This window comes from Eutrema salsugineum, unplaced genomic scaffold, assembly GCF_000478725.1.
Source record: "Eutrema salsugineum unplaced genomic scaffold, Eutsalg1_0 scaffold_1, whole genome shotgun sequence".
In the NCBI taxonomy this organism is placed as follows: Eukaryota; Viridiplantae; Streptophyta; class Magnoliopsida; order Brassicales; family Brassicaceae; genus Eutrema; species Eutrema salsugineum.
The window spans coordinates 9,215,321-9,229,295 of NW_006256909.1; the positions used below are offsets into that span (position 1 = coordinate 9,215,321).

Sequence of the window (13,975 nt, forward strand, 5' to 3'; positions counted from 1 at the left end):
TGTTTATAGAATACTCTGCACATGCGGTTGAACATGCTTTAGCTGATCAAAACAAAAATTGACCTTGTTGTCATTGGTTCTTAGTACTTACCAAATTATATAATGATTGGAAAACTATAATAGGAACACTGAATAAATAAATAAAACCGTGTAACTGATATAACGTGGTTATGTTTCCCTTTGAAGCAATGATACTATCATGAAGAAATATAGCTCGGTACAAAGATCCAGCCTGTTCATGTTCTATTGCTTCAGATTTAATGATTTCATCATGACCGGTCCAACAGTAAACCGGGCTGGTAAGAACTATATAATACATGAGACATTTTTCAAATTTCACCAGAAACCTCTGCAAGAACAATGTCCATCCTTAAAATGGTGAAACCGATTTGAATCCCTTAAAACAATCTCTCTTCTGGTGAGCTTAGACATCAACTTAGCCATCTCATGACAATCTCCACACACTCTTAGATTTTTAGTAACTCGTATGATCTTTCCATGTCCTGAGCTAAGAATCCCCAATGCCATTGCTAATTTCTCACTATGACCACACAAAGCTTCTTCCTTCTCCATCTCTTCCGCATCGATCAATGCATATTTTGTCTGCGGCGAATATCCTTCTTCTCTCATTCTAGCTCTCACCCTCCTCAGAAAAGCTTCAATCTTTTCGGTTTCAGGATGTGAACTATCTCCAGCTACAAAGATGTTAACTTTACCCTTAATCTCTATCCAGCTACATCCCGGATTCTTCCTCAATCCTCGTCGACCTATCCTCTTTCTTAGCCTTTTCACTTCTTCCCATTTCTCAGCTTCTGCGTAGATATTCGCCATGAGCACATAATATCCTGTGTTATCTGGTTCAAGCGCAAAGACTTTCTCTGCAACTTTCTCAGCTAGCTTAACATCATGATGTATCCTGCATCCACACAGCAACGCTCCCCAGATTGTAGCATCTGGCGGAATTGGCATGTTCTCGATGAACCGATAAGCTTTTGACAAGTTTCCGGTTCTTGCAAGCATGTCGACTATACAAGCATAATGTTCTAGCGTTGGCTCGATCTTGCATTCGTGCCTCATGATGTTAAAGAATCTCCATCCTTCATCTACTAGTCCTGAATGGCTACAAGCATAGAGCACAGAAACGAAAGAGATTTCGTCAGGCTCGATACCTGCTTCTCTCATACGGTTGAAAAGAGCTATTGATTCTGCTCCAATCCCATGCATCCCATATCCAGCTATCATCACTGTCCAAGAAACAAGATCCTTGGAAGCAACCTCATCAAAGAGCAAGCGAGCGAGTAACAACGCTCCACATTTTGCATACATGTCTACAAGCGAATTAGCAACATGGCGATCTGAGAAATACCCGTTTCTCATGATGTAACCGTGGATCTCTCTGCCTTTGTCAAAAGCAGAAAGACTTGCACAAGCCGGAAGAACACACGCCACAGTTCTCTCATCGGCATTCAATTGCTTTTCTTCCAACAACAAATTGAACAGGCTTAGAGCTTCATTGGCGTAACAGTTCTTCGAGTACCCACCAATAATGGTGTTCCACGAGATAATATCTTTCACAGGCATCTCAGAGAACACTAACTCCGCCTCTTGCATGCTTCCACATTTCGCATACATATCCATCAAAGCATTCGATAGAAAGATATCAAATCCCATATCGTTTTCCTTTATCCACTCATGGACTCGCTTACCTTCTTCTAATAACCGATTACGAGCACAACAGTTCAAAACAGCAGTGACGGTATAAACATCAGGGCTAATACCTTTTTCCTCCATTTCTGTAAACAGCTTCACAGCTTCACCAGCCAAACCTTCCCTAGCATAACCAGCAATCATGGAAGTGTAAGACACAACACTTCGATCACTCATCTCCGTAAACACGGCAATAGAAGAGTCTAGATCACCGCACTTCGCATACATATCAAGCAATGTATTACAAAACCGTTCTTGTCTACCTAAACAAGCTTTCAGTCCAAGACTGTGAACGGCTCTACCTAAGGAGAGTAGACGTGAATCAGCACAGCTTGCGAAAACGCTAACTATGGTAGCCAGATCAATATCCATTCCCGAAGACAACATCTGCACAAAAAGTGATAGACCTTGTTCAGCTAATCCGTTTGATACATAACCATTAATCATAGAATTCCAAGATATGACATCTCTTTCAGTCATTTCATCGAACACTTTGCGTGCGCTTTCAACTCTCTGGTTCTTCAAATAAAACGCCACCAGAGAATTCGCCACAGAGTTGCAGTCTCCAAAACCTGATTTCAGAATAAACCCATGAAGCTGCTCTCCTCCGTTAACACTTCTCAGAGACGAAAAGCTCTTTGAAATGCAAGAAAATGTATAGCTATCCATTTCAACACCCGAGCTCAGCATTTTCTTAAACAATCCGATGCTTCCACTAAAATCACCAGACTTTGCGAGCTCATTCATCAAGATATTCCAGAACAAAGCTTTCTCGATCCTGACATGATCGAAAACTCGACCCGCTTCTTTCAAATCCCCACAATTCGTGTACATTAGCGCGAGTTTCGATCCCAAATTCGAATCTATCACGAACCCATTACCACGGATAAAGGAATCAACTTCTTTACCATACTTGAGAGATCTCGAATCCGCACAGAGCTGAAGAACAGAGCATAGAGTTCTCGGATCAATATCCCACTTCCCAGATACGCTAAGAAGTTTCACGGCGCTCTCCAGATTCCCTGCTTCGCAGAATCTCCGTAATCGAGTGTTCGCATCGGTTAAGCTTCGATCAAATGTTGAAATCGAATCCGCGTAATCTCTGTACTCGATAGACGCCGTTCTCAATGAAGCTTTACTGGAACGAAGAACTCTAACGTCGCTTCCGATATCCTTCTGGGATTGAAATCGGAGAGAGGAACAGAAACAGAAGCTCGACGAAGACAAATTCGCCACCAACATCGCCATTTCTATCTCACTCTACTCATCAAAGTGAGAAAGCGCGGGAAAACTGATTTGATAAAATGCTTCAGTAGAAAAAATTGTTTCCGCAGGTGACCACTTGAGAGCGATGTTATAAAAACTTCAAATTTTAGCCATTTATGGCCACAAGTTTCTGCAGAGCTGTAATTGGACGCGACATATAAAGGTGGCGTTTTTTTTTTGGCTTTTTGGTAAGGCCAAATAGAGAATTGTAGGAGGAGAATCAAGAGGGGGCTACGATTTACTTCATCGTTTGATTTGAAAATTCTGAGGTTCTCCAGGGAAGTCAGGAAGTAAAGCTATGGACTTGGCTCTTCATTTTCCTTGTGTTTACCCGATGATTAAACAAGGATTCAGGAGAGCCACTCATCTTCCTCTTCGAGGTAATCGCTATCTTAAAGAAAAAAAACATTAGGAGACTTGAGGAAACCATTCTTCTTCTGTGCTGCTTAACTGAATTTAGACAGATTGCAGATTCTCCTTCACCAAGCTTTGGTCAGAGTCTTTCAAGGACGGTATTTAATGGCGATAGAAGAAGCTGGCCTCAAGAAGATGCTTCTTCTTCTTCAAGTGGGAGATCCAAGAAAGGGTCTGTTTGTTGCAAGAAACGGTCTGATGAACGGAGCTCAAGCCCGAGTAAATCAAAGCAAGAGGAGATCATTTCTCTCTTCAGACGGATTCAATCTTCGATCTCCAAAGGAGATTCTCAGGGAGCTGAGGAGAAGAACCGCAACGGGTCTTCTGAGAGAGAGCCGCTGAGCAAAGCTATTCTTGACGTTCTTGAGAAACCAAGAAAGAAACCCGAGGGTAATCAACGATCCTGTGTCTAAATCCCAAATCCATGTTCTTGCAAGTAGTTAATAGTACAATTAACTCTGCGACTGTAGGAGATACTGGTGTGAAGTCGGAGCCACCAAAGAGACAAGGAAACGTAGCTCGGCCACCGTCTAGTGTTGCTAAGAGATCTCCTGTGGGACCTTCTACTTCAGGTCCAAGAGGTAAGCTTCCAATATCAAAGAGCGATAAAGCTTTGGAAGAAACAGCGAAGGAAGAAAAACCTCCATTGATAGAAACTATGAAACTTGCAGAGCTCAAAGAAGTTGCAAAGAAGAGAGGAATCAAAGGGTACTCAAAGTTGAAGAAGAGTGAGATTCTGGAGCTACTCAGATCACATTTTTAACTTTCAGACATACTCTCTTTGACATGCAAATCAGAGAACAATATATGACTTGGATTGTTTAAAGTAGAGAGAGTTTGAAGTTAGTAGCGATAAACTCCAAAAATTGTTCATATCTCGAGGGTACTTAAGGATTCTAAACCAGCTCAAGTCAAAAAGGTCACCACAACAAGAAATCTTTATCATCCAGAATCGTAAATGTAAGAACTTAAAACAGAGCTAAACACCACAAAACAAAACGAAAAAAAGCTTTTCAACCGGTGATGTTCTGGGACTTGTTGAGGATAACACCTTCATACTTAACTTGGAACCACTTCATGGCATCATCCTTTGTAACTCTATGTTGGATCCCAACACGAGCCTTGCATCTACGGCGACGGGCCACACGGTATCCAGGGCGTTCAAGAACCACATAGAAGTCCATTCCATAGATACCAGTAGAAGGATCGTACCTAAGATGGACACGCAGAGTGGTGAGAACAATCCACTGTTTAAAGACCTCATAATCAAATATGTTCAACCAAATCAGCAAATATAACCATATCACAAAACACTTACTTGATTCCAAGATCAATGTGCTCCTGGATACCGAATCCAAAGCAGCCAGTGTCACTGAAGTTCCTTCTCAACAGCTCGTATTCCTTCACTTTCAAGCCACTCTCAAGAAGCTGCATTGCCTTGTCGCCTCTCACGGTGACATAGCAAGCAATCTTTTCATTACGCCTGATACCGAAAGACCTCACAGTGTACCTCGCTGTTTCACAAAACACATATTGCAATCAAGACCACACTTCAACTAGAATCTTAAATTTACATACAGAACATACAAGAGATTCTGCCTGAAATATGTTCACATACCCTTGGAGAAGACAGGGGTTTGACCACTGAGCTGTTCCAACACCTACAATTACAAATACCCGCGATTTACATTTCAAGGGATCATAACAATTTGCGTTTCCTTAATCTAGCTACGACCAAACCCATTTCAATGATGCTAAAATGTACAAGTCTCAATTTTTTTCACTGTTCGCAACTTTGGGGAAACAAATAACGAACCTTGGATGCACGAGTGAGACGATCACCACTCTCACCGACAGAGATGTTAAGAACGAGCTTCTGAACCTTAATATCCCTCATAGGGTTCGAGAGCTTCTTCTCCGACGCCTGCATCACGTAAAACAGTAAATTAAATCCAAAAATACAAAAACTTGTGAATGAAACATAAGCAAGAAGCAATCTACAGGTTTAAAAATTTGAGAAAGGTACCATCTCAGGATTTAGTGTTTCAAAACCGAGGGAGATAAGCAAAAAGAGTGGCAGACGAATAGCGTCGGCAGCGTAGTGTGATAATTATATGAGAGGCATTAGGGTTTCTTCGTATGTTAGGTTAATGACATAGGTACCCTTACTTACGTCAAAAAATAAAATAAAAACTCCGTTGCCGGGACTCGAACCCGGGTCTCTCGGGTGAGAGCCGAGTATCCTGACCAGCTAGACTACAACGGATTTGATGTCTAGACATACGAGTGTAGGTCATTATATTTATCTTGATTGAGATTGACCATGTATCTAGCTCACTGTGCTTGTGGCTACTTAATTGCTTATCCTGTTACAATATATGCAGATCATAGTTGAATAGTGAGAAAGACAAAAAAAGTCTTGAGATTTGACTTTATAAGGAAGAGAAGAGAGTGATAAACAAACCATCTCATAAAATTTGGCAATAACAACAAAATAGAAGAAGACAAACATTCAAAAGGAGGAAAAAAAAAACAAAGCAACCCCCCTTAAACTGCAGAAACTCCAGCCTTCCTCTTCGGGGTAGACCGATTGTATCGCTTTGACTAGATTCTTCACCTTCTGCTCAAACTTTACTATATAAAAATCTCTGACTAAACTCATTTACAGATGCAGAAAAGACAGAAGAAAATAAGCAAAGAGGAGATTTGTGTTTTTTACCAAACATAAAAAAGGAAAAAAGAAGAAGATACAACGGAATAGATTTTCTTGCAGATTTGGGGAAGTCGGTTGTAGAAGCTTGGCTTTGACCATCAAACTTGTCTGAATAGAACACTTCTGGAACGAGTTTGAGGAGGGTAAACTTCGAATTGTGTCCTCCAAATTGTCTTCAACTACCTTCTGGCTCGAGTAATGGTACATTATATATATAAAGTTCTTGTCTTTTTGATCCTTTATGTTCCGGATTGATTCAAGAAACTGAGACCCAACTGTCTCTTGATATGGTCTGGAATCAACTTGTTGACCAGCTCTGGTGATGCTGCAGCTACCTCTTGTTTGAAGTTGAAGAGAGGCGGGAAAGGCCGTCCATTTGGTAAACGTGCATTTGGTTCTCTGAGTTCATCAAAGAACGGATGTGCACAAGCTTCGAGCTGAAATTAGCAAAACAAAATACTATTTTAGCATTTTCAGTTAGATTCTTAGAGACAGAAGAGAGTTCAAGAGCAAAGCTTACCGCTGTGCATCTAAGACTTGGTGAGTATTGAAGAAGCCTCGAGGCAAAATCAATCGCTTCTGGAGGCATCCTTTTGTGGAAGATCTAAATCAAAAATGAGACAAAACATTGAGTAAATATGATAATGGTGTTGTGTTAAGTAGGAAACTGAAACAAGGGAAAGCACAAACCTTGTGCCAAGGATGTGCCTTTATCTGTGGAAACCTAAAATCTGTGTAATGTGGATTCATACAACGGATTTCTTCTCGAGTTGGTGTACCAAGAACCTGTTTTTCCAACAACCTTATACAATAAGGATATGTCGCCAATGAATGTGATTTTGCAAAATGTCATTGTTCAAGATTCTTACTTTGATAATCTCAACGAGCTGATCCACAGCATTTTCTCCAGGAAATAAGGGCTGTATTCATAAGAACATAATATCATTACAATGAGCGCTTAACGTGAACACATGGGAGGTTATAGAAGGTGACTTGTAAAATATTGGTTTACCTGACCAAGAAGAAGCTCAGCAAGAACACAACCAGCAGACCAGATATCAATAGAAGTTGTGTACTCCGTGGCACCAAATATGAGTTCAGGTGCACGGTAGAATCGTGAACATATGTAAGAAATGTTAGCTTCACCTCTAACCTGAAGCAAAAGTAAATTCAACAGTAAATAACAAGATCATACAAAAACAAGGCTACAAGTCGAAAGAGTTTATATGTCCTGAAGTCTTACGAGCTGTTTCGCACTGCCAAAGTCACAGATCTTGACTTGATGAGTAAGAGGATCAACCTGTAGAAAGAGACAACAAGAGTTACATTAACAACGAAAGAAACAAGAGAAGATAAAAACAAAGAGTTAAATCTTGAATGTAACGCATACCAGAAGATTTTGAGGCTTTAGATCTCTGTGACAAACTCCAGCAACATTGTGAATGTAGGCAAGTCCGCGGAAGATCTGCAACAACACAACAAAAGGGAATTAAACATCAGGAAAGAATCATTTTATGTACATTAATTGCTAAACAAAAGACGTGAAAGTGTGTTGTTACCTGGTACATATAGAGTTTAACATAGACAAGCGGCATTCTTTGGTTTGCACTGCTATAATGTTTCAGAACTCGATACAAGCTCTCAGGGACATACTCCATAACCAAATTGAGGAAAAGCTCGTCTTTGCTTGTGGTTGAAAAGAAGCAATGCTTCAAACAAACCACATTCGGATGATCCATCACACGCATTAACTGAAGTTCTCGGTTCTTGTATCTCCTGTCTTGCAAAACCTTCTTAATCGCCACAGTTTCTCCAGTCTCCAAACACTTTGCCTGGAATACTATTCCGAACGAGCCTGTACCGACAACTCGCTCCGCCATGTAACTAATAGTCTAGCAAAAGAATAGGAAATCTCTTGTTAAGGAACAACTCTTGCATAAACAGAGAAGCATCAATTTGGTTGAGCCTGAAAATACCTGTTTTGGTTCTCCATTTTTTCCTCCGATTGTGGTGGAGATTATGTGACCAGTGACTTGATCATGTCCATCAACTACAGCAGCTGGCATCTCCTGTAAAAAACAAGATTTTAAGGTCAACAAAAACGCAAGTAACCACTGATTCCAAGTAACCACTGATTCCACTTAAAAACCATTATCAAAAGCCAAAAGCATCATGCTTGTCTTAAAATCAAAAAGCTAAAGAAGGAAACTTTATCCTAAAAGAGTGGTTACAAAATAGCCGTTACGCAGGGTGAATCTGATTTTTAGTAATAACAAAATGTATATACTTTTGTCACGCGAGAAGAAAGATACACATAAAAACAAAAAAAATGCATATATCAGATAAAACAAGAATGAATCTATGCTCAATTCTGGATCTAGCAAAGAGTACAAACTGTGGATAAATCACAGATCGAGATCCATAGACATGGATCGTCCTAACAGAGCTAATTCACATAACCCTAGACTGTACTGATTTATGAAATTGAAGAGTCACAGGAAAAAAGATGCTTAATTTACACAATCCAGGAGATACTAATCAGCTTAAGTAAAAGCTAAAGAATAGTCAGGTCGTGCAAAGAACAAACCTTTTTCTCAGAACCCAAAACTCTTAAGCAGCTATATCTACAGCTCAGAGATCTCAAGGTAACTCAAAAAGAAAAAAATTTCGACAAATCCAGTACTCAAAACCCTTCAACTTCAAGAGCACTAGCTAGACTTTTTCTATCCCAAAAACTTCAATAAGAACAACGACCTAAGTCGTTTACTCAAAGACCACTAATTGAATGGTGAAATGTGGAAAACAAACAAAAAAAAAGGATCTTCCCTGAAAGACAGAGAAAAGGAAACAAGTAGCTTACCTTATCGTCAGCCATGGCGTTAGAGACGCACAGAAGAGAATGAAAAGAAAAGAGAGAGAGAGAGAGAGAGAGAGAGAGATTGAGAGAACAAATGGGTTTCAATCAGTTTGGTTGGTAATGATCATGGTGGAGAGAGAGAGAAAGAGAGAGGCCGCAAGATGAGAAAAAGGAGAGAGAAAGAACAAGCCCATGTGAATCCAGCTCTCTTTCTCGCTCTATCTCTTCTTTTATTTCTCTCTCTCTCTCTCTACTTTCCGTTTTCTTCGCCATCTTCTTTCGTATTTTTTTTATCAATGTTTGTTTGCTAAGCTAAATTTACAGAAACACCCTCGTGTTAGCTCTCTAATTACGCAGACAAGGACTCTTCTCTATGGAAATTTCGTGATCAAAGGCATCAATGTTGTTGTCGGTCAAATTTGAATCCTTGATAAGCTCATCGTCTAAAATCGTTGGTTGAGGTCTAAATTGGTATTTCGGGTATCTAATTAAAATGTTAGATGCTATTATTGTCAAATGTCAATATCTCTTTTCCATAATTATGTACACTGAATATTTCATGTATCTTGGTTTAGCACTTAATTAAGTGATGTAGTAAGAAAAAGGTGAATGTATTACTCACTTAACCATAATATTACTCACTAGTTACTTGTAAAACATCCAAAAATTGATTATAAATCCGTATCAAACAATATATAATCATGTTATTTTGACATCGGTTATATAGTTTTGTTAATTTGTGACACAAACAAAAATTTTCATCATCCCGATCCCGTAAATTTTAATTTCCTAAGAAATGTATTATCTTTTGAGAATCAAGACTCAAAATATATTCCACATTTTTAGTCAAAAACATCTACAGGTACAGAAAGTTTTCTACAGGTACGAATAGATTTATGAGAAGTAAACAAAACATGTATAAATAAAAAGGTTGGAGCATGATGAACTGGAACAAATTTGTCAAAGATCCAAGTTTGACCATTTGGTGGGAAAACTTCTTTTTTGACATTGATGAAAGGAAAAAGCATTTATGTTTCTTTGGTCTTAGCTTTCTACTGTTTTTTTATTTTATAACCAATTTTAGACTTGAAATGTCTTTAATTATTACCTAATAGTGTAGCTTTACTTATTGTGTTTGTTTTTTTCTTTATATTTCTTTATTTATTTTTCTGGAAACATCAATATAAAAAATCAATGATGATAATGATAGCAGTACTAGCATTTGCAGAAGACAACAAAAAAATATTAATATAATTTTCTTTTTGTTCAATTATGCATGGGACATACATGCTTTTGGCGGTATGGATTTACATTACATGTTGTGTATTATCTTGACGCACAATAATTCTAATGTTAATATACGTACAGTTATCCAATCGCAGCAATCAGTTTAAATGCTCACATACACTCAGTTTTAGATGCAGAATTCATTATTCTAAGTTGTTAAGATTTATAGGTTACTTTAAACGTGAATGAACCTCGCAAAATAGAAAATAGTGAGAAAAAAAAAAAAACCTCGCAAAATAGTGAGATTATTCTTTAACAATAAAAAATAGTGAGATTATACCAATTATATATTTTTGTAGTATCATATAATTGACGTGTATTCATTGCACTAATTTACAAAAAAATATACAGATGTCTAACTTTCTATTAAAGAATTGTTTTTATATTCTCTTCTAGCTGTACGGATTTTTTGTTTCCTCACGATTCTGTCATACGACACTTAAGATTTTTTTTCCCCCTAAATAACGACACTAGTGTTACTATTGGAGCATAGAAAAATGAACAGTCGATAAGCTTTTGGTCCTGTTTCAAGTAGATAACATATAAAACTAGAATAACGCAAAACTATGTGTAGATAAAAACGATTACATCAGTTTTTCTTTTGTAGGATCGTAGTTACTATATCCGTTTAGAACTCTTGTGGAATGCGAAAGCACGGTAACGTGCAGCATGTGACGAGGTTCTCGAGCCAATATTGTAGAGAACGAAGAGCTAATAATTTGCATAACATGACAATATGTAATCTAAAGAAAAATACGATATTAAGTATATAAAGAAAGATAATCCTTAAACAACAAAAAGAAAAAGAGAGAATAACAGTTGGGCTCAAAAATGGGAAAATGATATCCTAAGATTAATTTTCCATTTCCTAGCCAAACAGCTAACCTTTGGCAAAAAGGGAAGAAGAAGAAAAATTAAGAGGCAACCTCTTCATAACCTTTTCAAGCATATACTTGTCTTCCTCCATTAGTTTTACAACTTTTACTCTATCTGAAATTTATTTAACTGTTAACCTCCCTTACTTAATAACTTTAAGCGAATATACATCAAAGTAAAAGTTCTTACTTTTTTAATAAAACCTGAACAATCTCATCTATCAAACCCATACTAGTGCATACACTAAAATTGAAATCAATTTTGTTTAGCAATTTAAGTCGTATGTTATAATTGAAGAGATTAACAGTTTTCGAATATCAAAGTAATTTTAAACGTTTATTATGGAATATTTATCATAAGATCATAATATCAAAAAATTATAAATGCTATTTTAACCCTTACAGTGTACCTATAAATCAGCATGTAGTGTTTAACATATGCCACAATCCACATAATGAACTACAATTTGGCAAAATCTGATTTAGATCCAAAACTCAAATTACAGCATTACAACAACAACACTAATACAATTACAAACTACTGATCAATAGATTCCGATCCGGTCATTTTGGCAGCAAGATTCAACCATATTTACGAAGTTTTAGGCCATATATTAGTACGAGTAGAAACAGAAAAATTGAAACGAATTCATATAAATACTATTATAAGAAAATGAAGATAGAAAGGATTGACGGGTGGGCTGGCAGTCGGTGGGAGAAGATGGGCTAGTCAAACCTCCAAACTTATTTTAGTCAAAACTCAACGACCTCTTAGCCTCTCTGTCATAAACTATTTTTTTTTTCTTTTTTTTTATGATAGTGATTGTTTCTGCTGCTAGCGAACGTAAAACCCTTACGATGTTGACATCTTTCGGTTCTGGCATTAGAAGGCTTCGATTGAACGACTAGAAACTTAAGCACCCGTTTAGTAAGCGGGAGGTCTTGAGTTCGACTCTCAACGAAATCAATTCATATTTATATTTTAACCAAATGGTGGTAGTGGAATGGTTCTTTTTCTTGATGAGAGTTGCTCCGTTAGTCCAAATCAGGGATCAACTCTTCATGGAAGTAGAATTACAATATTTAATCTATTTGGCCACCGGGGTATTCATATAGTCTCTCCGAGTTCTAGGATTAGTCGGTGTTGGAGGGATGATACGTTGGTTTACAATCAGGATTTGCAATCTGTAACTGTATCGCCAGCGGTCCTCCGAATTACCTGAGTTATATAAATAAAATAAAAAATAAGCCAACCATAACAGCTGCTTACTACTCGTAGAAAATGGGCTTTTTTATAAGGCTCGTAAATTTTATACAAAATCTTCGCTACAACAAAAAGATAAAAGAGTACATGACCCAGTGGCCAGGGTCCAATAACTGAGTTTTGTTCACATGTGTTGGGGTTGCCTAGTTTTAGTATGAGCAAAGATAATAAAGTGTGATCAATAATGTCTCGGTGCAGTGTATATGGAATTTGATTTTGTGCCATCATGGTTGGTACAAATGCATTATGTTTTTTCGGTCTTGGAGATGGACTCAAGTTAGTCTGTCAAAATGTTTCGAACAGCGACTCATAAACTCGCCTTCGGAAAACAACTATTATGTGGGATGAGCCACCCGTACTCAAAGTGTACTGACATTGTTGGAGGTCAATTTTTTTGGTCGACTTGATTCGTGGTAATTCAAATGAATATTTATCCATGTATCTCAGACAATTTCTTTTCTTGAAGAAACTCATATAGGCAAAGTATATCGCTTTACACAAGTGTTACAACAAAACTCTTCTTAACACATGGGCTTGTTTTACAGACCCACGAGGTATCCAACTTCGTATTTAAAAAATCTAGCCCAAACCAACCTGACACTTTTTATGGAACAATTTTCCGACAAAGAGAGTGATATATATGTACAATACAACAGTATACAATATAACAATACCAACTCTCCACGTACAATATAACAATACCAACTCTCCACGTCCGTACTAAAAATGTTAACATTTGTGGACAAATGTCAACATGTTTAGGAATTGAACTGTCTATTTCTTGATTATTCGTTTACGTGGAATTGTATATTGTTCATATTTACACAAACAGCTAATATATTATTGTTCACCAATCACCACTTGTGTTTTCTTAACTTCTTAGATTAAGGAGATCTATCTAAAATATCAATTACATCATAATCGTTCTAAATGGACTATCTAACGTCTTTTCGAATGATATTTAATGCCCTTGCTTATAATAAACTCTTGACAGACCATTACGTACATTGACTTACGACTCCACCGACCTTCTTCAACAACCGTTGCAGAAGAATTGACTTTTTGTTTTCTGAAAAATAATTGATTAAGATTTACTTAATTACACTATTTTAGATAGTTGAATTAATTTAGATATTTGATAAGGAGTGTGGCGTATAAACACTTTATATACTAACTTCGCGCTTATTATTTTCTAAAGCTGGATTCCCTAATTTCTGTGTTGTCTTGTCTGTGTAAAGACAAAAACGTATCATGTGGCAATCCAACGGCTGTAATTAATTCACAGCTGTTCGATCAAATGACGTGGGGCCTAACACTTACCAGATAGAAAACTCGAGACCACTTGAAAATTAAATATAAAGTAATCGCTGAGAAAAAGACACGTGTAAAACAAATCAAAATAACCATCGTTTGAATTAATTAACAGCGCGAAAACAAATAACGATGATGTCATCGTAGCGCCACGTGGATGATGCTATATGGTAGAGTCGTAGAGATATGATATTTATTTGTAATAATCGGTAAATCTACGATCTAGATTCGTCTCGAGACCAACAACTTCACCCACTCAGATTAGCTGTTGCTAATTGTCT

The 13,975-nt window shown here is 37.5% G+C and overlaps 4 protein-coding genes and 1 non-coding gene across 7 annotated transcripts; 1 reads left to right on the forward strand and 4 right to left on the reverse strand.

Annotated features, from left to right (window-relative positions):
* Positions 1–160: 160 nt before the first annotated feature.
* Positions 161–3,002, reverse strand: LOC18030508 (pentatricopeptide repeat-containing protein DOT4, chloroplastic). The gene has a single exon (XM_006413999.2). It carries the CDS (start codon positions 2,953–2,955, stop codon positions 337–339), a length of 2,619 nt encoding a protein of 872 aa, XP_006414062.1. The 5' UTR covers positions 2,956–3,002; the 3' UTR covers positions 161–336.
* Positions 3,003–3,141: 139 nt separating this feature from the next.
* LOC18030509 (SAP-like protein BP-73) lies at positions 3,142–4,289 on the forward strand. Of its 2 annotated transcripts, XM_006414000.2 has the most exons (4): positions 3,142–3,353; positions 3,445–3,777; positions 3,858–3,968; positions 4,059–4,289. In XM_006414000.2, the coding sequence occupies exons 1-4, from the start codon at positions 3,272–3,274 to the stop codon at positions 4,148–4,150; spliced, it is 618 nt and encodes a 205-aa protein (XP_006414063.1). In that variant the 5' UTR covers positions 3,142–3,271; the 3' UTR covers positions 4,151–4,289. The 2 variants fall into 2 exon arrangements, with proteins under 2 accessions (XP_006414063.1, XP_006414064.1); XM_006414001.2 differs by having other exon boundaries at positions 3,858–4,213.
* Positions 4,222–5,528, reverse strand: LOC18030510 (60S ribosomal protein L11-1). Of its 2 annotated transcripts, XM_006414003.2 has the most exons (5): positions 5,414–5,528; positions 5,204–5,311; positions 5,006–5,048; positions 4,706–4,901; positions 4,222–4,599 (listed from the first exon to the last, which is right to left on the reverse strand). In XM_006414003.2, exons 1-5 carry the CDS (start codon positions 5,414–5,416, stop codon positions 4,401–4,403), a joined length of 549 nt encoding a protein of 182 aa, XP_006414066.1. In that variant the 5' UTR covers positions 5,417–5,528; the 3' UTR covers positions 4,222–4,400. The 2 variants fall into 2 exon arrangements, with proteins under 2 accessions (XP_006414066.1, XP_006414065.1); XM_006414002.2 differs by lacking the exon at positions 5,414–5,528 and having other exon boundaries at positions 5,204–5,317.
* Positions 5,529–5,580: 52 nt separating this feature from the next.
* TRNAE-CUC lies at positions 5,581–5,653 on the reverse strand. The gene has a single exon. It is a non-coding gene; the product is annotated as a tRNA-Glu (tRNA).
* A 352-nt stretch (positions 5,654–6,005) lies between these two features.
* LOC112081904 (shaggy-related protein kinase eta) lies at positions 6,006–9,202 on the reverse strand. Its single transcript, XM_024148846.1, has 10 exons — positions 8,961–9,202; positions 8,077–8,169; positions 7,660–7,992; positions 7,491–7,565; positions 7,344–7,400; positions 7,113–7,253; positions 6,970–7,020; positions 6,791–6,886; positions 6,621–6,704; positions 6,006–6,537 (listed from the first exon to the last, which is right to left on the reverse strand). Exons 1-10 carry the CDS (start codon positions 8,973–8,975, stop codon positions 6,340–6,342), a joined length of 1,143 nt encoding a protein of 380 aa, XP_024004614.1. The 5' UTR covers positions 8,976–9,202; the 3' UTR covers positions 6,006–6,339.
* Positions 9,203–13,975: the final 4,773 nt, after the last annotated feature.

What these genes read in the sequence shown, in the direction of transcription:
- LOC18030510 (XM_006414002.2), bottom strand. Translation starts at nt 5,317, where the DNA reads ATGCAGGCGTCGGAGAAGAAGCTCTCGAACCCTATGAGGGATATTAAG. An exon ending in GTCTCACTCGTGCATCCAAG is followed by an intron (nt 5,049 to 5,203) that starts GTTCGTTATTTG and finishes TTGTAATTGTAG; the next exon opens with GTGTTGGAACAGCTCAGTGG. An exon ending in AACCCCTGTCTTCTCCAAGG is followed by an intron (nt 4,902 to 5,005) that starts GTATGTGAACAT and finishes TTTGTGAAACAG; the next exon opens with CGAGGTACACTGTGAGGTCT.
- LOC18030509 (XM_006414001.2), top strand. Translation starts at nt 3,272, where the DNA reads ATGGACTTGGCTCTTCATTTTCCTTGTGTTTACCCGATGATTAAACAA. An exon ending in CACTCATCTTCCTCTTCGAG is followed by an intron (nt 3,354 to 3,444) that starts GTAATCGCTATC and finishes GACAGATTGCAG; the next exon opens with ATTCTCCTTCACCAAGCTTT. An exon ending in ACCAAGAAAGAAACCCGAGG is followed by an intron (nt 3,778 to 3,857) that starts GTAATCAACGAT and finishes CTGCGACTGTAG; the next exon opens with GAGATACTGGTGTGAAGTCG.
- LOC18030508 (XM_006413999.2), bottom strand. Translation starts at nt 2,955, where the DNA reads ATGGCGATGTTGGTGGCGAATTTGTCTTCGTCGAGCTTCTGTTTCTGT.
- LOC112081904 (XM_024148846.1), bottom strand. An exon ending in TAAAGCCTCAAAATCTTCTG is followed by an intron (nt 7,401 to 7,490) that starts GTATGCGTTACA and finishes CTCTTTCTACAG; the next exon opens with GTTGATCCTCTTACTCATCA. An exon ending in TTGGCAGTGCGAAACAGCTC is followed by an intron (nt 7,254 to 7,343) that starts GTAAGACTTCAG and finishes CTTTTGCTTCAG; the next exon opens with GTTAGAGGTGAAGCTAACAT.